General features: G+C 39.1%; 1 protein-coding gene across 5 annotated transcripts in view; it reads left to right on the top strand.

Moving 5' to 3' along the window:
* The window catches only part of ULK4 (unc-51 like kinase 4), a gene marked incomplete at its 3' end in the record, with an annotated part of 169,697 nt that overhangs the window by 94,922 nt on the left and 46,832 nt on the right, over positions 1 to 27,943 (top strand). For all 5 annotated transcript variants that reach the window (XM_079947173.1, XM_079947175.1, XM_079947172.1 and 2 more), the window contains exons 33-35: positions 5,567 to 5,733; positions 6,729 to 6,827; positions 15,039 to 15,224. In XM_079947173.1, coding sequence (XP_079803299.1) covers positions 5,567 to 5,733; positions 6,729 to 6,827; positions 15,039 to 15,224 — 452 coding nt within the window. The remainder of the gene's footprint in view (positions 1 to 5,566; positions 5,734 to 6,728; positions 6,828 to 15,038; positions 15,225 to 27,943) is intronic.

Raw genomic sequence — 27,943 nt, 5'->3', positions numbered from 1 at the left:
GCTGCATCATAAAATTCCTCAGTAAGCTTTACTAGGTTTTAATTATTTTCATATTTCACTAGTAACTGAAATATTAGGTTGAAGATCTTAGTACAGGCCTTTCCTTTTAATTCTTGGTAGATGAATTTCAGCAACTAAATTTGTAGGTCGGAGGCGGATTCTAAATATATTTTCATTACAGTACTTTAATTACAAAAGGGTGGAGGGGAAAAAATATTTACCCATCATACAAATAAAGATACCCCATTAAAATTGGAATTAAAAAAAATATGTGTTGTAAAATCAGACTAAGAGTTCTGAAGTGGAACCAGTGCCATGTTGAATCACAGCATGAGACCTCAAGAATCAGTGTAAAGTTGTTTTAAAGTGGTAGCCATCAGGTGGCAGTGTTTTATAAATCACTATCTGAACATTTTTTATTTATTTTTTGTGAAGGGCAGCATCAAAATCTCTAAATAAATAAATAACCAGCAGTTCTCCTAATTAATTTAGTAGATTCTATAAATTAATTAGGCAAGTTATAAAGGTCTGACTCTTCTTCATCATCTGCTCCAGTATAATTGCCAGCCTGTTTCATTGCACGAGTCAAGGTTCTATTGTTTTGCCAGAGGAAAACATAAAAATAATTCCAAGCCCACTAAAAGTAGCAGGCAAAATGATTATAGCGTGCCAAAAGGGACATGTCTGCTTCTGAAAATCGCTGGCACTGAAAAAACAGCAACAGTATCATAGTACCATAAGCATCTGTGTCTTGCCAATTTCTGCCTACTTGCACAAATACCGTATTTTTCGCCCCATAGGACGCACCGGCCCATAGGACGCACCAAGTTTTTTGGGGGGAAATAAAGAAAAAAAATTTATTTCCCCCCCAGGCACTTGTGGGGCCAGCAGCGGGGAGAAGCACTCTTCTCCCCGCCGCCCGCCTGCAGACCAAGTCTGGGGACAGCGGGAAGACGCGCTGCGCCTGCCCGCTGTCCTTGGAGCTTGCGGGGCTGGCGGCGGGGAGAAGCACGCATCTCCCCGCCGTCAGCCTCCAAACCACATTCGGAGACAGCGGGATGGCGGCGTTCCACCTCCCCGCTGTCCCCCGACCTTGTGTGGCTGGCGCTGCGGCTCTCCTGAAGCCTGCATTCACCCCATAGGACGCACACACATTTCTCCTTCATTTTTGGAGGGGAAAAAGTGCGTCCTATAGGGCGAAAAATACGGTATGTGTCTCAACTTCAGTGTAAGAAAAATACTGTATTAATGTCAAAGCTGGGCAAAAACAAGTTATTTAGACTTTGTATTGCTGAAGCAGTGCATAGGAGCCAACTCCTAGGGACTAAGATCTCTCCCCCCCCTAAAATATTTGAGGGGGCTGGGTCCCCCCCCCAAGTTTATGGGCATTGTTTAGGGAAGCTTTTAATGTTTAATAGGTTATTGTATTTTGGTGTTCTGCTGGAAGCCGCCCAGAGTGGCTGGGGAAACCCAGCCAGATGGGCGGGGTATAAATAATATATTATTATTATTATTATTATTATTATTATTATTAAAATGGCGTGCATGCACTGCGTCTTGTGAACGATTTTGCGAGGCGGGGCTCATCTGGGCCCTCCAATATTTTATTCAGCTTGGCACTCCTGAAACATTCAGTTTCTCTGCTGCGAAGCACAGCAGCAAACCAAAGAGCCCTTTTCTCCAGCTTTGAGCTGCAGAGTGGGGCAGGGATCTTCCCTGAACTTGTGTTGCATCCTCTGAAGCTCAGCACAGCTGTAGAGGATAATTCCCACCTGCCCAACTCTGAGTTGGAAAAGAAGGCATCACTCCTGCCATAGCAAGAGTGACAAGCAGGGTTGCGCACCGCAACTTGATGTGGTGAGAGAGCATAATTGTAGTGGCCTTGCATAGGGAGCAAAGGGTCATCTGTCCACATTTGCAGATTTCTATTTGATAGGCACCACTTTCTGCTGGATTGTTTACTTCGGCTTACTGAATGTTCGCTTTGTAGAAAGAAACTGACTGATGACAGGTTTTGAGTAGTGCAGATATGTAATTATGTTTTTGCAGTTTCTTTTTGTAGGCAGTGGTGACATCACCTAAATATATCTATGTACAGTCTGTTATTTGTGCTGCATACTCTAAATGCTAACAGAAACAGTCTACATAGAGAATGAAATCAAATAACAGTTTTATTTAAATGCTGAGATTTTGATTTAAGTAGGGGGGATGTCAGATATGTAAAAAAATAAAAAATGGGCCCATTGTGGAAATAATAAAATTTATATAACAGAAATATTTAAGAATGGATTATGAATGTCCTTCCAGTTCACAATGGCTTCAAGTAATGTTTCTTATTTAACTTCTTTATGAAACAAGTATGGTAAAATATTGGAACGTATCAGTAGAGTTTTTAATAAATTAATGAATCATTTTGCAGTGCTTTGCCTAAATTTATGTACTCAGCGAGTCCTTAGTGGTCTTTTCCTGCAAGCACTTAGCTCTGATTGTAGTGATATTCTGATTATATATTGCACCTTTAAAAAGAATGTAATCCTTGCAAAACCTAGTAACTTAGAGCAGGCTGAATTTTGCCTGAAAAATATATAGTGAAATTAGTATGTGCTGATTTAATGACTTGGGATCCCCTTGCTTATGTTTTGAATGTTAATAGTTTGCCTTCTAGATACCAAACTTTATAATCTTCAGCTTTATTATCTTTATTCCCATATGATTCATAAGTCACTTGCTAAAATGCCTGTTTGTCTTCTGGGCCTTATCTGTTTTCTGGTGGTAGTATAAAAGGGCTAAGCTGCATATGGATTTTATTTGATTTTGAGCCTCACAATGGATTCTCTGCTGGAAGTTTTATATTCGTAATGTTGCCGTCCAGCTCAGAGAATTCTTATTAATGCTTCAGCAGGTGCTCTGCTCACAGTCCAGTAAAATAAAGATAGGCTTGGTTTTTGAGGCTTCCTCAGTTTCTAATGACAACGTATTGAATCATTTGCTAGAGTCAAATATCTCAGTTGCCCCATGTTGGCAAGAAAACTCATCTTTGCAGAAAAAAACAATCCTCCTCTTCCTTGTTGTTCTGGGAAGCCCTGGTTTGCCTTTGCATTCAGTAGTGGGCCTTGCCAAGCCAAAATTAATGCTTGTAGCAGCCAGAAGACACTGACTGCAGCTGTGTCCATAACTGAAGTTGGTTTTTAGTGTTATGTTTTCTTTTAGAAGGTCACAAGTTTGCAGGAGTATCTGCTTACGGGAAATTCAGTGAGCTAGTTAACTCTCAGATTTCTGGATTGAAGGAGTCAGTCTAAGAAAGAGAAAAATGTTCAAGCTCTTCAGCATAATTCTTTCTTGGGGTTATTCCTCCACACTGTGGAGCCCAAGGGAGCAGAGTGATTCTGATTTATTTTTCAGTAATCGTATGGTCTTACAATGCTTCCTCCTCATCTGGCATCTTGATTTTTATTACTAAAAAGTTTTACTAACTTAAAGTTGACATATTGCATGTCATTGTGTAAAGTTAACCCAACTTACCTTCATTATGCTACCTGCAGCCACTGGGTTTCCTATAAATGTTTTGTTTAATCACAGTGAGCTTCTAACATAAAGATAAACAATTATTCCATTTCTAATACTTACTATGATCCTAAACTTTTTTCAAGATGAGTACATAGAGCAAGTTTATTGTAAAAAGAAGAGCAAGGCAAATTTATTTTCCAAATTTATAGTAGTTAACAGGGATAGTGTATTTGCAACTAAAAAATATGCAGTTATTTAACAGCATATTTTCCCATTTTTAAAAATCTCATTCATACTAGCACAAAATGTCTGTTTCACTACAGTGAATAGACCAATAGAGGGGTTTTTTAGTATGTGGTTGGTCTTGGCTTAATGGATGTGTACTTTACATCAGCAATGGTTCCAGATAATGGAGAAGGCATTGCAAAATCAAGCATAGGATAGCATAGCCAAATTAGTTCTTCTCAAGGTAGACCTATTGAAATGAATGCACCATGTTAGTCATGTCCATTGATTTCAGTGGAACTAGTATTACATGTGAAAGGATCTTGGGGTCTCAGTAGAACACACTTAATCAATCAACGGTGTGATGCAGCAACAAAAAAAGCTAATGCTGTTCTAAACTGCATCAGCAGAAGGCTAGTCCAGGCACAGGCAAACTCAGCCCTCCAGATGTTTGGGGACTACAACCCCCATCATCCCTGACTACTGGTCCTGTTAGCTAGGGATGATGGAAGTTGTAGTCCCAAAACATCTGGAGGGCCAAGTTTGCCTATGCCTGGGCTAGTGTCTTGGTCAGATCACACCTGGAATACTGTGTCCAGTTCTGAGTGCCACAATTTAAGAAGGATATTGACAAGTTGGAACATATGTAGAGGGAGATGACCAAGATTATGAAGGGTCTGGAAACCAAGCCTTATGAGGAACAGTTGAGGGAGTTGGATATGTTTAGCCTGGAAGAGAGGAGACTGAGAGGAGTTATGATAGCCATCTTCAAATATCTAAAGCGCTGCCACATAGAGGAAGGAGCAAGCCTGTTTTTTCCTGCTCCAGACAATGGACCTGAATCCATGGCTTCAAGTTACAAGAGAGAAGATTCTAACTAAGCATTTTTTTGTAGGTCCATATTTTGCCAAATGGGTGGTCAACGTTCTATGAGTATGTCTGCAGATATATATATATACCAACAACTTACATATTTTTATACAGTGGTACCTCACAAGACGAATGCCTTGTAAGACGAAAAACTCGCAAAACGAAAGAGTTTTTCGGTTTTTGAGTTGCTTCGCAAGATGGATTTCCCTATGAGCTTGCTTCGCAAGACGAAAACGTCTTGCAAGTTTGTTTCCTTTGTCTTGCAAGTTTGTTTCCTTTTTCTTAAAACCGTGCATTCACTTCGAGGAGCAACTCATAACACGCGGTGTGGTAGCCTTTTTTGAGGTTTTTGAAGACTTTGGTGATTTTTGAAGCTTTTCCAAAGTCCGTGCTTCGCAAGACGAAAAAATTGCAAGACGAAAAAACTCGCGGAACGAATTAATTTTGTCTTGCGAGGCACCACTGTATTACTTTCAATATATCAACCTGAAAATAAATTGAATCAAAATTGTTACCAGGCCACTGAAAACTAGTAGTTAATGTGTATCAAAAAAATAGAGTGTCTTTTAAAATTCATAAAGCCATGATTGTATCCTGCCCTACTCTTTCAGGTGCATGCATTCAGCTCTCAGCTATAAACCAATGCATCTTCTCTTCTCTTTTTATGTTACAATCATGATTGCACAGATGAATATGATTCTTTACTGTCCCCTGCCCCACTGTCATCACTCCTGTGTGAATGACTTCCTCGTTGGAATCCACTCTCTCAATTGTCAATTTGATTCTAGGTTGCTTGTTCCCCTGCCCCTACCTTAAAGCCTGAGTTTTATATAAAGGAAAGTGGGATAGTAAATATCATTGATTATATGGAAATAAATTATTCTGGTTAATATCCTTTTTCTTCTATATACTTATTTTCTTTGCAAATACTGTGTTTGTTCATTCTGTACGCTTGTCTGTTTAGGTCTGGTCCATCACATCTGTAATCTTCTAATAGAAACTGCAGCTCTTTGCTTGGATGCAGATGATAAAAGCAACATCAAGACAGCAAATACGTTGCTTCTGTCCTTGCTTGATATTTTGCACCATATGCTGATCTACACTGCAAATATTGTCCGCCTGACACTACAGGTATATAATCTGTTTTCTGGTAGAATAAGGGTCATTGCGTATATTTTCTATTGTTCTTGTTGATATATATATATAATATATATACATACATACACACACAATACACACACACACATACACACACACATATAAATGAAGTTGAATAGATTAATCTAATAAGTGAATGTCTACACCAGGGGTCAGCAAACTTTTTCAACAGGGGGCCGGTCCACAGTCCTTCAGACGTTGTGGGGGGTCAGACTATATTTTTTGGGGGGATGAATGAATTCCTATGCCCCACAAATAACCCAGAGATGCATTTTAAATAAAAGGACACATTCCACTCATATAAAAACACGCTGATTCCCAGACCGTCCGCAGGCCAGATTTAGATTGGGCCAGATCCAGTCCCCAGGCCTTAGTTTGCCTTCCCATGGTCTACACAGTTCCACTGACAATGGTTAATTAATTACATGGGAGTTAATTGAAGCTTAAGTTTTTCTGGCTTAAGTAGTAAGTACCCATAATGGGTTCTTTGATTTTTACCAGTCCCTTTATCCAAGACGATTTGAACCCTCATATATTTTGCATGTTTCAGAGACAGAAAAATAGTACATTTCTAGATAAGTACTGTTGACATCCATCAGGCTCAAGCGACAATGGATTGTACCTCCAGAGTGAAGTCAAACCTCTGCGTTTGCAACACCAAAGTGATCTCCATGAGGTACAATCCTAGGCAGTGTGTGTGGAGGTGTGTGGGCTGTTCCACAAATGGGGCTGCCACAATGAAAACCCTGTTCCAAGTTACTGTGGAGTAGACTTATGATGTATACTCAAACAACTCTTCCCTTTCTAAAGTTGACTCACTCAAGGACATACCAATCAAATAAAAACAGATTTATTTTCAAAAATTAATGCTTTTCAAGGGAACCCTTGATCCTGAAATGACTGTGGTAGTGATATTTTTGATGTGTTCTTTCTAATATTGTGGTTAATTATACTTTTTTCTCATGAAGGCACAGAAATCTGGCACAGGAGGGGACACTCAAACCGCTGAGGACCTTCTGCTTATCAACAAACCCCTGACGGATCTAATTAGCTTGCTTATTCCATTGGTAAGAGCTTTATTATTTTCAGTTAGAATGATTGGAATGAATTATAGTTTATTTAGATCATCACCACCCCCATGTGAAAGGTTTAGATCAGGTTACAGGATGATTAAAAAATAATAATTCAGAAAATACATTTCCACTTTTAAAAAGTTGCCAATACTTAGGAACAAGATTAAATTTCCCTTTCCAAATGTTCCTCAAATGTATAGTCTACTTTTCTTGTGTTATCCATTTACTCCCATTCTCTTGGCCCTAAGAAGAATGCCCTTACTGCCCCTTACCTATATCTTTTCCTGAGCTTGTAACTTTCATTCTCAGGATCAATATAGATGTATCAATAGTTTTATCTTTACTTCAGGTAAAGGATTGATTGCTGTCTGCACCTCCAACCATTTAGTCATTATCCATAGTTAACACAAGCCCAGGGACACTGCAAGCCTATGGAAACCTTGACATGGATATGGGTACTTACAAAATAAACTTTGTGTCAGCCACAAATTGGACATCTTCTTTCAAGACTAACTTGCTTATTTTTTAAAATGTTAAGTATTAAAACTTAGCAAAACTCAGTTTCTTTAAATAATGCACAGAATAATGTCCTTGGTGCATTTCTGGAAAAACTAACCAAAATAATAAACTCAGAGATAACAATTTATTATTAAATATTTCAGTGCAAAATTTGTGCCTGCATGCTTAAAGGTTTTGTTAGCTTTAGCTTTAAATAACATAAAACAATGATGATTTAACTTATTTTAAAATGATCCTTTGAAGTTTAATAAGACTAACTATTAATTTTCCACACTCGTTCTTCTGTACCCGCTTATGTCAGATAACTAATTTGAACCATTCTTTTTATTCACAACTGTTTACATTCTTCAATTATTTATAAGTAACTTTTATCTATTATTTATAGATAACTATTACATTACATTTCATACCGGGTCAGTTTTGATTAAGTGAGGGAAATTTGGTTGTGAAAAAACTCACTCAAGGTCTAGGAGCACCTGGAATGTTATACAATTCAGGAAGTGGAAGCAGAAACAGGGATGTTGTGCAAGAAGAAAAACTGTTGGCTGGGAAGTTGACCTAGAAATTGAGCAGGAGAGATAATGGCCAGATATGAGTATTTAGTGTGGTGGCTTAGAGTTGGGAAATCAAATATGAAAGATGGGAGCCGATGAACAGGCCTCTAGCAGAGAAGGCTCTAAAAAAAAGCAAGATACATTAGACAGAGAACTGAGAAACAGATATAAATTGGATAAAAAAATCGGATTCCAGGTGGAAAAATCGAAATTAGAAACAGAATTGTTAGAACCTAAAACTAAGAATTTGTCTAAGATGTATAACTTGCTGTTGAAATGGAATACTCAGGATGAAACGGTGAAGTCTGCTATGATTAAATGGGCACAAGATGTTGGACATAACATTATGTTTGCTGACTGGGAACAGTTATGGACCACCGGTTTGAAATTTACGGCATGTAATGCCTTAAGAGAGAATATTATGAAAATGATTTATAGGTGGTACATGACCCCAGTCAAGCTTGCAAAAATTTATCATTTCCCCAATAATAAATGTTGGAAGTGTAAAGAGACTGAAGGTACATTCTTTCACCTTTGGTGGACGTGCCCAAGGATTAAGGCCTTCTGGGAAATGATTTATAATGAATTGAAAAAGGTACTTAAGTACACCTTCTTGAAAAAACCAGAGGCCTTTCTTCTGGGCATGGTCGGCCAAATGGTATTAAAGAAGGATAGAACTTTTTTTATGTACGCGACAACAGCAGCAAGAATTCTCATCGCAAAATACTGGAAAACACAAGATTTACCCACTCTGGAGGAATGGCAGATGAAGATGATCGAATACATGGGATTGGCGGAAATGACTGGCAGAATCCGAGACCAGGGGAAAGAGTCGGCGGAAGAAGATTGGAGGAAATTTAAAGACTATCTACAGAAATATTGCAAAATTAATGAAAGTTAGAATGATGTTGGACAGAAATTAAATGGTTACCAGCTGTAATGTAAAGGTGGAATAATAAGTTAAAATAAGTTACATCAATGTGGCAACAAGGATTTTGCTGAATTAAGAACTTGAACTGGAATACAAAAGGGGGAGGTGAGAGGAGGTCAGGGATATAAGGTAATGGAAATAAGAATTGGGAATTATATTTGTTTTGTTTTGTCTTTAAATGTGTATTTTTGCTTTTTGTTTTGTTAATTGTTTTTCTTTGTGTATAAAATTGGAAAATCTTAATAAATATTTTTTTTTTAAAAAAAGAGAACTGAGAAACAGAGCCATGAGAGAAGGATAAGAATAGGAGGCAGACAGCTGAGGTAACCAAATGGTGCGTTAGGTGGTAAATTGATGTACATTGCCATGTAATATTATTTTAATAAAAAAACAACACTATCTAATATGTTGGGATATGAATACATGCTAGGAGAGGATATATTTGCTGGATATTATCCCTCCTTCCTTATGTTTGTGAGTTCAACAGAGTGCCATCCTTTTGCAGCTTAAAAGGGCAGCTTAGGCTTGTTTTAGCCTTTTAGTTTAAGCAACCCAGGATGCTTTAGGGCACACTGGATTCTTCTGGTATTTCCCCCTTTTCTTCCACTTAAAACAACAACAACTTATTTATGCCCTGCCCATCTGGCTGGGTGGCTTCCAACAAAATATTAAAATACAATAGTCTGTTAAACATTAAAAGCTTCCCTAAACAGGGCTGCCTTCAGATGTCTTCTAAAAGTCTGGTAGTTGTTTTTCTCTTTGACATCTGGTGCAAGGGCGTTCCACAGGGTGGGTGCCACTACCAAGAAGGCCCTCTGCCTGGTTCCCTGTAACTTGGCTTCTTGCAGCGAGGGAACCGTCAGAAGGCCCTCGGCACTGGACCTCAGTCTTGCAATAACTTTTACTTAGAATATATTTGTTGAGGAGTAACAGATACAGCAGCTTTGTTCAGGCAGGATTTAAATGGTAATTCAGTTACAAAGACATACTTAAGTCTAGCTTAAGATGTAGTCTAGGCCTAGTGCTCAGACTTAGCAGGTGTTCTCACATTGCCGGCAGAGCAGAAAGAAATGGAAAGAATAAGATGGGTTGCCCGGGCAGGTAGGGGAATATATAGCCATGCCCTCCCCGTCAGGGCACAGTGAGAGTGTCTTTCACAGAGCTCTTTGGCAGGTTTACAGGAAAACTCTGTGAGCCTCAGCTCCTATCACATGCCTATCTAGAAAAACATGAATTGTTGGTTTGACTGCACTTTAAATATCCCCACACCATAAGAGCATTACAGTGCAGTTGGAGATGTGTGTTCTAATTCATACTCTCAATCATAAAACAAATCAAAATGCACATGAGGCATGGAATCCCACAAAACAAATACCACCAATTGCAGCTGGATCAGAGCACAGTTTATGGAGTGAGAGTCACAGGAACTATGTTGGCCACTAATGTTGGAGTTAGGTGGATTATTCTGCTCTCCCCTTGGGTAATGGTTGTAACTAGCAATGGGCGAATATCTCTACACTCAATTTAGATCAGGACAGGCAAGTTTGCAAAATATTTCATCATGTATGTGAGCTGCGTGGAAAAGAAAAAATGCAGAGGAATAGAAAGCTACAAGACTAAAACATGCATGTGCACACGCATTCAGACCCATAATTTTTTTTTAAAAAAGGAAATAGGTAATGCATTTCCAATTAAAAGGAAATAGGTAATGCATTTGTGGTGTTTTGAATACAGAAAGACAATTAGAAATCAAGGATGAAATTTGAATGTTTCCTAAATAAATATGGAGGCATAACAAGTAAATGTTCAGATGCAGGTCTCCAATATAAATTTGTATGAACACTGCATAATTTCAGAAAGATTTTTTGAGAAAGTGATGCTAAAAAAGTTTTGTAGGTTTTTTTAGAGGAGGGAGATCTTTGGAAGCCAATAAACAATATTGTTAAGATATTTCAGTCTTTATGGGTTGTAGCCACCTAAATTCTATTCAGAGTAGATCCACTGAAATTAATTTCAATGTGTCTATGCTGAGTATGACTAATGTTGGATACAACCTTATATGTCTTCTAATAAGTGAGATGAAATAAAAAAATTAACAAATTTCATAATACTGATGAAAAATTGCTTTTCTGTTTTGTGTAATATTTGTTGAATGATCATTCTCATAACTTCCAGCAGCCCATCTGTTACAGTTTGTTCTGTTGTCATATTTCTGATGTAACAAACATCTATCTGTTCTAATAAGCTCTCTTTGTGCATAACCTCATTAATGTGCTGAAATAGACTTCCCTCTGGCTATTAGATGCATTATCAACTCTATCTGTGCAAAAACTGCTGCTTCAGCTCAAGTACTCATACACCTTTCTTGCAAGAGTTTGCAATTCATGAATGCTGTGTAACTGAGGCCAAAACAAAAGGATCATATGACAATTACTAAATTTCTGTTTTAGTCAGAGGGGAGAATTATCTCCCATTCTGTATTTACATCAATGTATGTTCTGCTCTTTTTCTGTTATAGAAATCAATGAGGTTTCCAGGCATCAATCAGTCCCAAACCTGTTTTTTCCCCAAAGGGGTTATTTCAAAATGTACCTACAGACCATGCTGTGGGACCCTTTCTATATACAGTATATATTTCCAGTGCAGTATATAAGAGGAAATTATAATTATTTTATTGTAATAATATAGCTCCCATATTATTAATTTTGTTCAGATGCTGTACACACATGCTCTGTGGAATTATTTTTTCTTTATGCTCCCCCTTTTCTTGTGCTATAGCACTAGTAAGGTGCCCTGGTAGCACGTCAAAGTGAATTCACTTCTTTGTGACAGCAACACTCCCTGTCGATGCTGGCATTGCTGTGGATTTTGTTGTGGAAAGGAGCAAAGGTTTAGCACAGCAATCAGCCTTTAAAACAAAAGTATAAAGTGGTGTCATAGAGCAAATAACTCACAATTGGGGGGGGGGGACAGGGCGAAGATTACACTAAGTCAGCGGCGTTCAACTTCCAAGAGTCTGCGTGATCTACCCAAAGCTGTTTGTTAAGCTTTTTTTTAGGAAGTCAAAGTTTTTTGGGGGGATGTTTTCATGGGGGTTCAAAGATGGACCAGGATCAACCAGTGACACCCCACGATTGACCAGTAGATCACGATCGACCTGTTGGACAACCCTGCAATAAGTGAATCCTATTGATCTCAGAGGAAACCTCCTTAGGCTCATGTTAACTTGTCAGCTTATCTATTGGCACGTTTCCTTACAAGGATAAAAGACCTGTCTGGAAGTGCCCTGAGAGTGAGAGAACATTAACGTGATTGTGTTGGAGGACAGTCTATAAATAGGATGACATCCTATGTATGGATGTGACAAGCAAGGTCTTGAAGGTTTGCCTTCTATTTTGAGGGAGGAATCATCCTACCCTCTAGATATTACCTGCCTCCATTGGGATAGGTCTTTTTGCCTCTAAGGTGGGGAAAAATCTTAGTGAGACTGAGACTTTGTGAGAGTGTTGTCATTTCTTTACTTGTTAGTTTCCTTGTGTGTCTTCTCTTAAAAGAAGATGTGTCAACGTTGTCTGTGCACCCTGTCCTCTCCTACAGTGGAATTTTCTTTGGGGTGAGGGCAGGGAAGGTATTCAAGGAGAGCAATTATTCCGCTGTTTCTTCCCTTTGTATTTTGGTCCCTGGTGGGGTTAGAGAAGGAAAGCTCTGAGTGACCGTTGTAAAGTGGTCAGCCATTTTTCTTAGTTCTATTGCACTCTCCTGCAGCAGCAGCAACATCAGCAAGTCTCACACAAACTAGATCAAGTGAGACTGCTGCTTTCTACCAAATCTCACTAGGGCTGGGTGTGAGCACCTTTTACTGCTGGCAGCAGGTCTCATAGTACGTGTGTGTGTGTGTGTGTGATTGCGGAAACTATCGAGGCATCTCTCTACTAGCTGCGGCTGGCAAAATTCTTGCAAGGATCTTAGCAAACCGTCTCCGAGGTGACCCTTCCTGAATCCCAAAATGGGAATCCCAAAATGGTTTTCGGCCTTCTAGGGCCTCCTAGGGGGATAGTGGACATGATTTTCACCGCTCGACAGCTTCAGGAAAAATGCAGAGAGCAAAACCAATCCCTGTATTATCTACCTGACTAAGGCTTTCGACACTGTAAATCGTGATGCCCTGTGGACTGTCCTTCTGAAAATTGGCTGCCCAGATAAATTTGTAAACATCATTCGGCTCCTCCATGATAATACGGCAGCAACAATCACAGATAACAATGGCTCTCAAAGTGAACCATTCACAGTGGGACAAGGTGTTAAACAGGGTTGTGTTATTGCCCCAACTCTATTCACCATTTTCATTGCCATGATCCTTCACTTTGACAAAGGGAAGCTCCTCACTGGGGTAGAAATCATATATTGAACAGATGGAAAGCTCTTCAATCTGAGCAAGCTGAAAGCAAAGAGTAAGGTTACAGTAACTTCCGTCATAGAGCTTCAGTATGCTGATGACAACGTAGTGTGCGCATGCTCAGAGGATGACCTCCAAACCATCCTAAATATCTTCGCAGAAGCTTACAAAAACTTGGCCTGTTGCTCAACATCCAAAAAACCAAAGTGCTGCACCAACAAATACAAAATAACCCCTCTGCAGCGGCACAAATCCAACTCAATGGTGTAACATTGGAAAATGTTGATCACTTCTACCTAGGCAGTTATCTTTCCACAAGGGTCAACATTGATGCCGAAATCCAGCATCGCCTGAACTCTGCAAGTGCTGCTTTCTCCCGACTGAAGTGCAGAGTGTTTGAGGACCGGGACATTCGCAGGGAAACCAAAATGCTTGTTTACAAAGCTATAGTACTACCAACCTTACTGTGTGCTTGTGAAACAAGGACCACTTACAAATACCATCTCCAACTTCTCGAAAGATTCCATCAACGGTGTCGCTGAAAAATCTTACATATCACTTGGGTGGGAAGACAGGCGAACTAATATCAGTGTACTGGATGAAGCAAAGATCACCAGTGTTGAAGCAATGATTCTTCAACATCAGCTTTGTTGGAGTGGTCATGTTGTGCAGATGCCTGATGATCTTTTTCCAAAGCAACTACTCTATTCCGAACTTAAAACTGGAAAGTGTAATGCTGGTGGTCAACAACAGAGGTTTAAAGACTGTCTCAAGGCAAATCTAAAAAATGTAGTATAAACACCGACAGCTGGGAAACACTGGCCTGCGAGAGCTCCAGTTGGAGAACAGCCTTTACCAAAGGTGTCATGGACTTTGAAGACACTCGAACTCAGAACGCAAGGGAGAAACATGCTAAGGGGAAGGCACGCTTGGCAAATCCACACCATGATCAACTCCCACCCGGGAACCAATGTCCCCACTGTGGAAGGACATGTGGGTCCAGAATTGGCCTCCACAGTCATTTACGGACTCATTGTTAAAGCCATGTTTATGGAAGACAATCTTACTCGGCTATGAGTGATCATCAAAGAAGAAGAAGTGTGTGTGTATGTGTTTTCTCACACAGGGGTTCCGTTCCTGCCCCCTGCACGTGTTTGCGAAGGGAATATAAGTGTGTTCCACCCTTTTAGTGATGTGTTTAGTGACATTTTCAAGTCACTTCCTGGTTCACCATGCACTGTATCATGTCATTCAGACACACATTAATCAGTCATTGCCTGCATTATGCATGTGTATTTGGTTTGCAATGCAGTTTCATAAGTTTAGTAAGTGCAGGTAATGGGACAGAGGGGTTGTTTGGCTCTTCCAGTTGGATCTGGAAGGTAGGACGGCATCTTTCCCTGGATGAGGAGGCAAAGCCTGTCATGTCCAGAGGAAGGACATCATCCTATTGTGACCAAAGTTTTCAGATTATGTTTACGAAGGAACCCTTAGCCTTAACTGTGGTTAATGCCCGTGATGATACAGAATTAAATCAAAGAAGTTCAACTCAGAAGGAAGGGGATGGACAGGGTATGTGATTAAGCAATTGGAAGCGTTCCATGTGTATCCAATATCTATGTTATGAAACAAGTAGTAAAATAATTGGGCTCTAAAGCACTGTATTATAATTGCCACTTTATTAAAGTAAAATTAGGGTAAGCAGAAATTGTTTAAAGTTAGAAAGTGAATTCTGCTACTTCATCTGAAACCAAGGATACTGACTTCAGCAAAGTTTGCATTTCATTTACTATTTTCATTTTTAGCTTCCAAGTGACGACAATGAAATATATGTGAACGCATCACAGTGCTTGTCTTTGTTAGTGCAACTCTATGGTGGGGCCAACGTGGATAGTATGGCTCCAGAAAATATGGACAGCTTTGCTGAAGTACTACAGTTCAAAAAGGAAGTGAAAGATCAGAAGCTTCTGCTGAGAATCATTAAAAGACTGGTAAGTCACCTACTTCACATCTACAATTTTCATGAAGTATGTCTAATGCCCATTACCTAATCTGCAAACTAAGGGGTACAAATAAAGTAAATATTTATTTGAAAGGTAGATTTTTAGGAGGTGATTTTTCTGCTTATACAAGTATAACTATTTTATACAAAGGCTTACTTTGTAATTTAAGAGGCACAAGTTGGTTAACAAAAACAATATAAATAGCTTAAAATATACTGTCACAAAATAAGTTTTACATAAAACTAGTGTAGATTCTCAAATGCTTATGTGGACATCATCACCTTTATGTGACTTCTGAAACTACAAAATTGTGCTCTGGTGGGTCCCTTTAGGGAGCAAATACTAGAAATGGGCTAGATTCAGACACAATATGAAAACATAGCTTGTTTTAATATCTGAATCTGAGCCCAGAAATCATAGTTTAAGGTTCTGAAACCATGGTTTGAAACAGGTTTTCACACTGCAATTTGTGCTTTGGTTTGCTATTATTATTTTTTTCAGATTTTTAAAATATTTTTATTAAGTACAAATTAGAAAACATACATATTCACAACAAAAGAAAATACATAAGAAAAAGAAAATACATCTAACCAAGGGGAAAAAAAAGAGAATATTTTGTCTCTTTTCATATTTACAGTTATTTATACCTCTATAAAATGCTATTCACAATAAAGCAGTGAAATGAAAGATAAGATATCAGAAAAAAGAAAAAAAGAACAAAGAAAGAATAAAGAAGTAAAAGAAAAAGATCATAAGTGAAAATTTTTAAAAGTAGATAAGTACTCACAATACATAGCCGTTTCCCATCTATATTTATATTCAATTGTATAATTTCATCTTGTCCTTATCTACCTTAAATAAATTGTTGTTGTTGTTTTTAAAAAAGACTTCCACCATTTACCTCACGCGTTTTTAATAATCCGTTCGTCAGAACCTCTGTTCTTCCTATTTTCCCTTTGGATTTCCTTAATGTCTCACTTTGTATTTTTTATATTACGCACAAGATTATTCTAAACACAACCAGACTTTTGTAGTTGAGCCCTGGTTTTGTAAATAATCATTTAAGAACTCCTATTGCTTCATAACCATAGTTTTGGATTTTCTCCTTATTATATCCATCAGTTTTGCTAGTTCCAGGTACTCGCAAAGTTTCCCCAACCATTCTCTTTTTGTTGGGATGCTGTCTTCTTTCCAATAGCTAGCAATCAAAATTCTTTGCTATTGTGTTTAGATTCACAAACCATTGACAAGCTGCTCTAAATCAAACCATGATTTGCTTGTTGTACATCTCAGATAAGAGGTGGCTCTTTAACTATAGTGAATACAAACCATTTAATTTGATTTTTTCATTTCACTTTTAATTCGTATTCCACCTTTTGTACACAAGGCAGATTACAAGCCATAGAAACCAAGCAAAATATAAAACAAAGATCTCAATCCTATAACAATCGGACCCAATGCAAATAAGTCAGGGTAGAAAATATGACTTTAAAATGAAGGTATATAAAAAAATAAAAAAATAAATTCTAGTAGCACCTGTGACGTTAATATATGAGAGTGCTGGAGGTGAAATATTTAACAGGTTACCCAATCAGAACCCAGGGGGGTGGAGTCAGAGGGACTATAGCTCTGGGAGGGGCGAAGGGGGGAGTTTGTTGGGAGTTGGGTAGTTGGTTAGAGTGGGAGTGAAGTGGGATAGAGTCTGTGGTAGGTTTAGTGTAGCGAAATAAGCTGAGTCAGGAACAGTTAGGAGCTAGGAAGACAAGTAAATATCTGAGAGGTAGTTTAGTGAGTGAGAGCAGGTAGCGGAAGTTATAGGTCTGGATAGGCACCCCATGAATGTAATTGACCGATACCATTTATGAAACCACACGCTTCTTAAACTGCAATAAATAAACAGAAGTTTATGTTCCACTTTAACCCTGACTGGACTCAGTATTGTACCAGGTAGGGCCTGGGTGGTGGCAGTGAGAAATAAAGTGGTGGCACAGGGATCAATAGACGGTGAAACATCCGGGGACCCTGTGTGATCGCCTAAACCGCACTGTAGAGACCAACTAAGTTTGTTCTTGGTATGAGCTTTTGTGTGCATGCACAGTTCTTCAGATACATTGAACAGAAGTCACCAGACCTTTATATATAGTGAGAGGGTGGGGAGGGGTATTACTCAGAAGGGTGGTGGGAATGGGTGATTGGCTGATAGGTGTAGTAAACCTGTTGACAACTGTTAACGACTGCAATTGGTCTTACAGGAAAAAGCAATGGATGAGATGGCCAAAAATAGCTTTATCACGTATAGTGAGATAAGAATCCAATGTCTCTATTCAGACCAGGTCTCTCCATGGTTTTAAGTTTGGTAATAAGTTGTAATTCAGCAACTTCTCTTTTCAGTTTCTTTCTGAAATTCTTTTGTAATAAGACAGCTACTTTGAGATCTTGTATAGAATGTCCTAGGAGATTGAATTGTTCTCCTACTGGTTTCTCTGTTTTGTGATTCCTGATGTCAGATTTATGTCCATTTATCCTTTGGCGTAGGACAATATATATATATATATATATATATATATATATATATATATATATATATATATATATTTGTTGTTGTTGTTTAGTTGTTCAGTCGTGTCCGACTCTTCGTGACCCCATGGACCAGAGCACACCAGGCACTCCTGTCTTCCACTGCCTCCCGCAGTTTGGTCAGACTCATGTTAGTCGCTTCGAGAACACTGTCCAACCATCTCGTCCTCTGTCGTTCCCTTCTCTTAGTGCCCTCCATCTTTCCCAACATCAGGGTCTTTTCCAGGGAGTCTTCTCTTCTCATGAGGTGGCCAAAGTATTGGAGCCTCAGCTTCAGGATCTGTCCTTCCAGTGAGCACTCAGAGCTGATTTCCTTCAGAATTGATAGGTTTGTTCGTCTTGCAGTCCATGGGACTCTCAAGAGTCTCCTCCAGCACCATAATTCAAAAGCATCAATTCTTCGGCAGTCAGTCTTCTTTATGGTCCAGCGAAAGGAAAGTCCAATGCTGTAAAGAAAAATATTGCATAGGAACCTGAATGTGTGAGTGTTTGTGTGTGTGTGTGTGTGTGTGTGTATTTCTACTGCATCAGACCAACATGGTCTGAATTTAAAATAAATGCGGTTTAGGCATCATATTATATTTAAAATAAGCTATGGTTTAATGTGAATGATCAACGTACTGATGCAAGCTGCCCAAAAGTTCCTGCAGTGCTTCTCCCACTGCTAGTGCTGTGCCATTGATGAAGCAAGTCAGAGTTTGACATTCCGTTGTCCAATGTTAAATGGTATGTTTCTTCCAAACACCAAGGTATGTTCTTGACTTGGCATTCCTGGCTTACTTAGGGGAACAAGCCATGAGCCCAGAGGACACAACAAGCTGGACTCTGGCTTGTTTCATCTATGGTGCAGTGGCACGAGTGTGGGAGAAATGCTGCACAAAAACAATCATTGGGATGTGTACATAGTTACTTGAGGAAAAACCTGGTAGTCAGGAGATGTATTTAAACAAGATTCAACTAGTGAGGAAAGAGTTTCATCCGTTAAATTGCACCTTAGCTTTTACTTTGCATAAGTAAGACATGTCAGAAACTGACTTTTAAAACATGAACATGAGTTTCTATAGCAAAAATAAGCATGAGAAGAATTATTTTTCCTTGGGTAGGTCATAGACATTTCTCTATTCTGCAGTGTGAAACACTTCGTTTCCCGTCTTTTTAGTAATTCTGTTGCATTGCAGAACTACAGATTATTGATTGTTCTCATCAAGAAAGAAAAGCACTAATGGTAGAGTGGTTATAAGATGCATTAATTATCAACAAAACATACACTATCACTTGTTAGTGAATGGAAACTTGCTGGCATATAATGACTTTTCATTCCTCTCACACTTCTCCCGCTTTAGTAGCAAATTAGTTTCTTGGAAATAGATTGAACAGGAATACATGGCAATTCACATGATATGCACACTGCTTATCATACTTCTCACCTTGAAGTCTCATGGGAAGATCCTTTAGCTGTATTTTCAGGTAATTAGCTCTTCCTCAACAATAGCAACCAAGGAAGAGTATTCTGCCCTAATAGGGATATCTGCTCTCTGAATTTGTCATCTTGGTTTTATTGAAGACATTCAGTCAGCAGCTTCTGCATGGTTTGTGAGAACTGCAGCTAGGTGTGTGAATAGTACAGATGCAAAACCCATGAGAAAGAACCATAATACATTGGCTGGCATTTATACTCTGGAGCTGTGCAACTATAGAGTAGATACATCAGTTTTGGTAGGATTATCATTTTTACTATTGCTAATCTGTCTGGGAGGGCAAAATAGGATAGTTTGTGAATACAGTCTGTTAAGGTGTCATGTGACCTTTTCTTCTACACAATAGTATTGTTGTAAGTTGTGGTGGGGGGTGAGGACACGTGTTAGGCTGTATGCTTGAAATCCTTCTAATTCCTGGATCCAGCAAGGGTTAAAATCCAATGGAGGATTGAAGTAGCCAGGCCATCTTCTTGGTAATGGTCCCCTAAATTTAGGTCCTGGGGGTAACAAAGGAAGTGGCTCTGTGCTGGAAGACAAATGGGTGGGACCTGCCTGCCTCAACTGGTTAGTGAGGTAAAAGGACCCCTGAACATTAGGTCCAGTCGTGACCGACTCTGGGGTTGTGGCGTTCATCTCACTTTATTGGCCGAGGGAGCCAGCGTACAGCTACCAGAGCAGCACACGGAAACACCGTTTACCTTCCTGTTGGAGCGGTACCTATTTATCTACTTGCAGGGACCGAGCAACGGGGGCTCACCCCGTCGCGGGGCTTCGAACCGCTGACCTTCTGATCGGCAAGTCCTAGGCTCTGTGGTTTAACCCACAGCGCCACCCGCGTCCCCAACTGGTTAGTAATTAGAAGGAAAAAAGCCAAAGTTGAGTTGTGTGGGAGAGCTGGGCTAGAAGAAGCAGACTGCAGTAGAAAGAAGCCTGAGAGGGAGAGACATGCTTGATTTCTGTTTGAATCCAAGGCTGTGACTATAGAGAAACAAGACCCATTTTGGGGTATTGATGCTATGAACCCCTACATTGTAGGCTCAGGTTGTATATATGTGTAAATAAAGCATATATCATAAAGACACCATAGAGTCTACTGTTCCTGATTCCAAGGAAAGGGAACCCTGGGTAAGTGCCTGGAACCCCTGGAGTCTTGCACCACTCAGAGATGCATATGGAATGCACATGGCAAAGTTACACTGAATGTTATATTCAACTGAAGGGCTGCAGGGAGAATTGTTTCTATTCCAATCACTCCCGATCCCACTCAACCAGATAGAAAAGTGGCAGAAAAAGAATAATTAAATAGAAACCCATTGGCTGCTGCTCAACCAAATCCACACATTTTTGGCTAACCCAATTACCAGTAAGGCAGCCACAAGACTACTAACCTCATTTGAAAGACTTGTAATTTACACAGACGGACAAGGCCCAAGTATAACATCCACAACCTATAAAATTCTGCTGTAGACATTGGTCTGAATAAAGAGGAATGTTTTTGCCAGGCGCCTAAAGATATGTAATGAAGATGCCAGACAACCCACTCTGGGGAGAGCATTCCACAGATGGGGAGCCACCACAGAAAAGACCACTTCTCGTGATGCCACCTTCCAAACCTTTTGGATGACAAGCACAGGGTCCAGGTGGGTTCAGACCGGGAGAGGCAGTCCATAAGGTCTTGCAATACTGAGCCGTGTAAGGCTTTATAGGTCAATACTAGCCCTTTGAATTGGGCCTGGAAACTACTGTAATTGGCAGCCACTGCAGTCAGGCCAAGACTGAATCATATTGGATTGGATCATAGAATTATAGAATTGTAGAGTTGGAAGGCACCCTGAGGGTCATCTAGTCCAACCCCCCACAATGCAGGAATTTCAACTAGATTATACATGACAGATGGGCCATCCAGCCTCTGCTTAAAAACTTCCACGAAAGGAGAGTCCGCCACTTCTCATGGGAGTCTGTTCCACTGTCAAACAGCTCTTACTGTCAGAAAGTTCTTTCTGATGTTTAGTTGGAATCTGCTTTATTGATCACAGGCCTCCCAAGTTCTGTTTATTTTCTTCCTAAAGCTTGGTTCAGAAATAAAAAGCTAGCTTAACACTAAGGTACATTTATACATATAAGAAACAAGTTGTGAACCCTATGTTTTTGTTGCAAAAACACTGTTGATAGTATTAATGCCACAGCAGTTTTTAAAAAATCACATTGCTAGTGTCGAGAAGCCTTATTTGTATGTAAACTCCACCCAAGGTTTTTGTATAATAGTTACAAGCATGTTTTAATGAAATTTGAGACTCTTGAGAGATCATAGATACCAAGGCCTTTACTGCTAAAGAGTTGCTTAGCAACCTTAAACCATTACATTTGCAGGCACTGTAATAATATGATACACTTCTCTATTGCCAGTTTCTGATGAAAAAGTAGTAGAACTAATCACATTCTAAAGGTTATATTCTGGTGGTGGGTTAGGAAACTATGCTGTGAAAGAAGTCTTTCCTCATATTGACACCAAGGTAGATTTTCACCATTGTCCATTAAGCAAATATATATATACTGTTTCCACACAACTGGTTGAGTTTCATACAGTAGTGTTTCAAGCTGCAAAAGCCATTGTTCTTTGTTGGCATGACCTGACTTCAAAGTACCATTATTCATTTGTAAATGAACATCACAATTGTAACAATGGTGTGGTCATTGTTGAGCAAACACCACCATATTTGGTTCTTATTGCTCAGTGATAAGTTCCACATTGTAAGCAATGTATTCATAGCCCATGTGATCCTGCCTGTATGCACACAGTTATCTCCAGTAAAGACCCCAAGCAGTTCTTTGCTAATTACTCAAATTACAACTTTCTATGAACACACATGTAAGATGCATGCATGTTTGTACAGGACACACTAGGAGATCCGGTAACACCACTCACTGTAATATCAGAAGACTAGCAATAACTTTTCAATATATCTGGACCAGGAGCTGAGGGGGGGGGGGGGGGTGGAATGGAAAGTGTCTTTTGTAATTTTCTATAGGTCTCAGTCCTTAGTTTCTGTTGTCGGTTTTGCTAGGTTGGGTATAGGAGATGCATCTGACAACAGAATTCCATTATGAAGCATTCTTTTTGAAGATCTGGGTATCTTGAGTTTGTGTTGAATGGCAGATCTAGATTTGTAATGTTAAGAGTGTTTAACATGTGCATACTTACTAATTACTCTTGAGGATTCCCATAAAAGTGAACCGCCCCCTTGAATTAAATTCTTACATAGTGAGAGAGCAGTAAAAAGGAGAGAGAGAGAGAGAGAGAGAGAGAGAGCGCGCCAACAACACATGATGAATCCATGCTTTGAAAAGGCAGCTCATCTGAACCTCAGGTTTACAAGTGATGTCTAAATATAGCACTTGGAATGAGGTTGTGCTTTCAGTGTATTTCACAGTAATTGACTTTTTTAGGTTTAGATGATGTTGTAATTCACATATTCAGGAATGAAACCTAAACATTTTGAATTATGAAGGATCACCTAGTTAATCATTTATGTATGTGCCCACTGCTGTCATTTCTTTGCAAACTATTAAAATGTATTTTTAACATGAATACTATTATAAATGTATAACAACCATAATTTGTATAGTGATGATGATGTATTGGTCTATGCATGAGTTGTGAATTACAGTTTCATATTTCATACTGCTTTTTTCTGGGATATGAAGTCCTCTTGATTAGAACAGCCTGCCAGAATATATATTCAATTGAGTGCTTCACCTTAGGCAACTGTTTTCTTTATTTTCATATTTTGATGTATTCTGTGCTTGGACTTTTACTTTTGCTACTACTAGTTTTTTACTGGTTGTAAATTAGGGGTGTTGTTGGTGTTCATTAGGTCCTTTGGTCCACTATGAAATACATTTGATACATTATGAAATGCTTTCCTACACAGTTCCTCAAATTTGCACAGTAGTTTTAAATTGCCCATGCAAAATGCTTTCATGATTTTGAGGGTATGTTTTAGATTTGGAATTAACTGTCATTATCCACAGAAGCTGAATCTCTATGTCCTTGAATTCCAGGTGTTAATTATGCGTGCATGCATTCCATTTTGCCACTTGATTTCCAGAAGAGTCAGAACTAGCTAGCCCCATGGCAAAAATATATATGGTATGAAGAACAGCTTCTTTTCCACAGTGATCAACTAGATGCCTATGGGAAACACAAAAATGAGAGCATTTTTCAGTGAAATAAATGTCACTTAGTTATGAATAAACATAGAAAGGGTGTGGGTGTGCATAAGCTCTAAGATATAGTGACCTCATTTACATATCACATGTGCAAACCAGAACCATTAAGGCTTATGGAAAATAGTTGCCTCTCGCTCCCTTATTTCTTTGTGTTTGGGGAGCTTATGTCTTCAACTCTCTGGGAAAAGGAAGCAGGTGACATAGTACTGTGGTTTATGGATCCTATGGAAATAAAATACCCCATTAAAACCAACTTTATTGCATATTCCTTGACTTGGACTGGGGGGTGTCGTTTGTTGCTCCAGCAACAAAATGTCTCAGGTTGACCCTCAATGTCAAAAACTTGAAAAACAGATCTGGAGAGACAGTGACTAGATAGACAAATATTCTGTCTGGGTATAAGGCAGTTTCCTATCTCTCTGTAATGATAAAAGGTTCAGACTTGGAACCCGTGGACAGGTCCCTGAGTGCTGCTTTTTTCCCCTCAGATTTTTTTTAATGCCTGAGATACAGAAATAATTACAGTCATACCTCGGGTTACGAACGCTACAGGTTGCGCGTTTTTGGGTTGAGGACCGCGCCAAACCTGGAAGTACCAGAACGGGTTACACAGGCGCAGAAGCACAAAATGACGTCATGTGCAGAAGTGCCGAATCGCGGCAGATGCTTCAGACTATGAACGCTGCGGATTGGAAACGTGCTTCCCACACGGATCACATTCGCAACTGGAGGTATGACTGTATTATGAACCATGGAAACATCACCAAGAAAAGGAAGGTTTTAAAATGTTACCAAGAAAAGACTTTATTCCTTGTTGGTGAATGAAGAAGAGCTAGAAAGTTCTGGATAGAATTAAAGTATCTGATAAATAAAACACTTCTGATTAAATTGGTGCTTGTCCCTAAAGGTTATCTCATTACGTATTTGAAAAGAATAGTTTCAGAGACCAAAAATCTATCTGTTCTTTATGTTAGTGGCAGCCAAATTAGCCACCAAATATTGGAAAAATAGTAAAACACCATCACTGGAATAATGGGTTATGCAGAGCAATCCAAACATATTTACTCAGAGGTAAGTGCCACTGAGTTCATTGGCGTTTATTCTCCAGTAAGTGTGCTTTGGATTGAAGCCTTAGCTACTGTGATCCTGGTAACAAGCAATATACTAATTAAAGAAGGACATTGAAAGATTAACCTATTTTGAAGTGAGGCAGAAATTGCTTGGATATTATTGGAAATCTAATTATGCCAATATCAAGGGAAATCCCTTCTCTTCATTGTGGAATGATGAGATGATTTTCTTTCCCTTTTACTTTTTTAAATATGAATAATTCTGCTCCTATTTTCCTGTCCTTTTGTGCCTTGTTGACTGCAACATGTATTTATTTATAAATTTGTTGCTATATCATTTTTAATTTATGAGGCACCTAAAAATGTGTCTGGTAGAAGGATAGAGTGAATTCTGTTTCCTACGATGCTAGTTTTGTTTGTGCAATGAGTTTTGTAGATGAGGGAGTATTCATATATGAAGCCCCTTAACAGCAGCCCAAATTAGTACAATCCAGGGGAATAAAAACTTCACTAATTGATGCTGCTGTGTCTACTGAATATCTAAATCTTAACCCTGAATGAATATATTCACATCATGTGACTATGGCCTACTGCCTCTTTTCCCTCTTCTCTTTAAGGAAATCAAAACTTTTGTTCTGGTTCCCACCCTCCAAAACAAATTCAGAGCGTATCTTGACTGCTTCCTAGTTGTCTCCTGTGCAAATTCTTTCGCTCGTCAAATACGTTCCCCAGCTTCTGTAGTTCAACCATCTTTCCCCTGAATGGTGATGTTTTGGTTTATTATTTCTCTCAAATTGTTTCAGATCATTTCTTCTCCAATAAAACTTAATGCTACACATAACCGAAACAAAGTTTTCTATATCAGTTGGGTAGTAGTTGGTAAGCTTCAGAACAGGTGAACATTATGAGCCCCACTAAAAATAAAGTATAAAAGCTTCCTAATAAAATCACCTTCATGCTAATCACTCATTTTCATTGGTCAGAAAGACTTTCTAACTTGCTTCAGTGGCTCTGAATGAAGCTCAGAATCCCACTAGGGGGCTCCGTGGCTGTAGTAGTAAACTTGCATGCAATGGAATTTGCACCCTCCTTAACTATCTAGCAACAGGCACAGAACCCATTAAAAGGACAGATATGTTTTTTGCAGTTAAAGAATTGCATTGACCTGTACTGCCATCTTTGTGTCACACAAAGCGCACTAAGATGCACATTCTAAAACATTCATGGTTGAAGTAATAGCATTCCTTTTATAATCCAAACCAATGTTGTGACTTTTAAAATGTATAAAATTAACTAGATGTGTGTTATATCCTGAATGAATTTGCATCCAAAACATAAGGGACATCTTAAGACTAACTGTGCATTTTCTTGGGGAATAGTAACTTATAAGGGGTCTTTTTAATCTTTTATTTTGTTCCAAAATAACTTTGACACTTAATCATATTTGCCTCCACAAAATTATTTCTAATTTTGGCAGCTGCAGTAGTGAATAGGGCCACTCAATGAGTTGTATATATATGGCTATCTGCCAGGGGGAAGCAAATCTTCTGCTTTGCATTCTGAAAGGTTATTTTATTCAGTAGTTGAGAAAGCATTTTTTCCATAGTAAGTGCACAAGGAGTGCATTTCAGTAAATAGCTTGACTCTTCTTCAATCACAGTGGGCCCACAAGTTCTCAGGATCAGTTCCCTTGTATCACCAAACCATGACCACAGACTCATGCACTCTCATCTCCTTCCATTGTGCGCCTCAGTTGGATTATTTCCATAGTTTGTTATTACACCCAGTAAATTGCAGTTTGTGCTAGCCCTCCAAACCAGGATTATAAACCGTGGTTTGAAACTGGTTGGTTATGCTTGATTGCAGCCTAACATGGACCATAGTTGTCCAATTTGGATATAACATCAAGTGCACACACAAAATGAAATGAACACTTCTGTGAAAAGTTTATACCTGCTCCCAGCTAAGCATTAGTTAAAATACACTGCTAGAAAGACAAATGTGTGATTTATTTTATGTGAAGTATTTTGTAGTGAACATTTTTTGTGGTCACTGTCTTCTAATCTATTAAGGCATTTCTGATACTGTACAGTGGTACCTCAGGTTACATACACTTCAGGTTACATAGGCTTCAGGTTACAGACTCTGCTAACCCAGAAATAGTGCTTCAGGTTAAGAACTTTGCTTCAGGATAAGAACAGAAATTGGGCTCCGGCGGCGCGGCCTCAAGAGGCCCCATTAGCTAAAGTGGTGCTTCAGGTTAAGAACAGTTTCAGGTTAAGTACGGACCTCTGGAACGAATTAAGTACTTAACCTGAGGTACCACTGTACATGTTTCTCCAGTAATGCTTTTGTGGATGATTTGCACACTGGCGTGTTAGCATAGCAGCATGCGACACACATACTAGGTGACAACTGTGCCGATCTTGATGCAGATTGCTGCTGGTCCTAGCCAGAGAATGTTCAGCACAAGGGCAATGGGGTTCTAAACACCTGTGATGATGGGAACCTTTAAACAGCACTACATGCTGTATTTATGGCTACAGTTGCTAGGGAAGTTGGCATCTGGAAAATCCCTTAAACTTGTTCCCCTCCCCACTTCCATTTTTGTTTCTGAAGACTTTAAAAAATCTTTTTTACCTTACTTTTTCTTCCGTCCTATAGTTAAACTCCCTCCACATTTTTCTGATTCTTCTCTCATCCTTTGTCCTAAGGCACCTACCTACCTGACAACTTTCCGCACTTCAGCTTCTACAAAATGAAGCTGACGATCTGTATAAGAATTGGAATAACAGCAACATCTTGAATATTCATATGCCTTATCTTACATTGCACAGTGACCAGCATACGTTTCACCTGGCTCCCCACCCCTAAAAATGCTTGGCACTTAAGTTTTGCATGTTCTTAAAAATCACATTTTAAATAACACCTTAAACATAAGTGAATACTTTTGATTTTTGTTTGTTCTGTCTATGGATATACAGTAAATGGTCAAGTTTTTCCACAGTGACCAGTGACTGTAAGCTTCTGGGGTCTGATTTCAGCAGCTCTTGTGATTCATAGATCTTTGGGAAGTATTAAATATTTATGGAGGTATGTGTCAACGTTAGGCAGTAAAACTAGCTTGCTGTTTTTGAAGATGTTGGCAAACTCTTATTAGTGACTTGTTCTGCCCACATGAGGTGGGGCAGTTATGTTGCACCAGCATAGCTTCTCCAATTGCGTCATATTTTTGATGGAAGTAATATGTACTAGTACCTAATGCTGACTTGGAGTATTTAGGGTGAGGAACTTGCACCGCATTCAACAGAACTACAAACCATTTTTCTTAATTAGAAGAGGGAAAGACATA

The sequence above is a fragment of the Podarcis cretensis genome (genome assembly GCF_951804945.1).
Source record: "Podarcis cretensis genome assembly, chromosome: 12".
Taxonomy (NCBI): Eukaryota; Metazoa; Chordata; class Lepidosauria; order Squamata; family Lacertidae; genus Podarcis; species Podarcis cretensis.
Note: the sequence above shows the minus strand (reverse complement) of the source record. Positions and strands in the feature narration are given on the sequence as shown.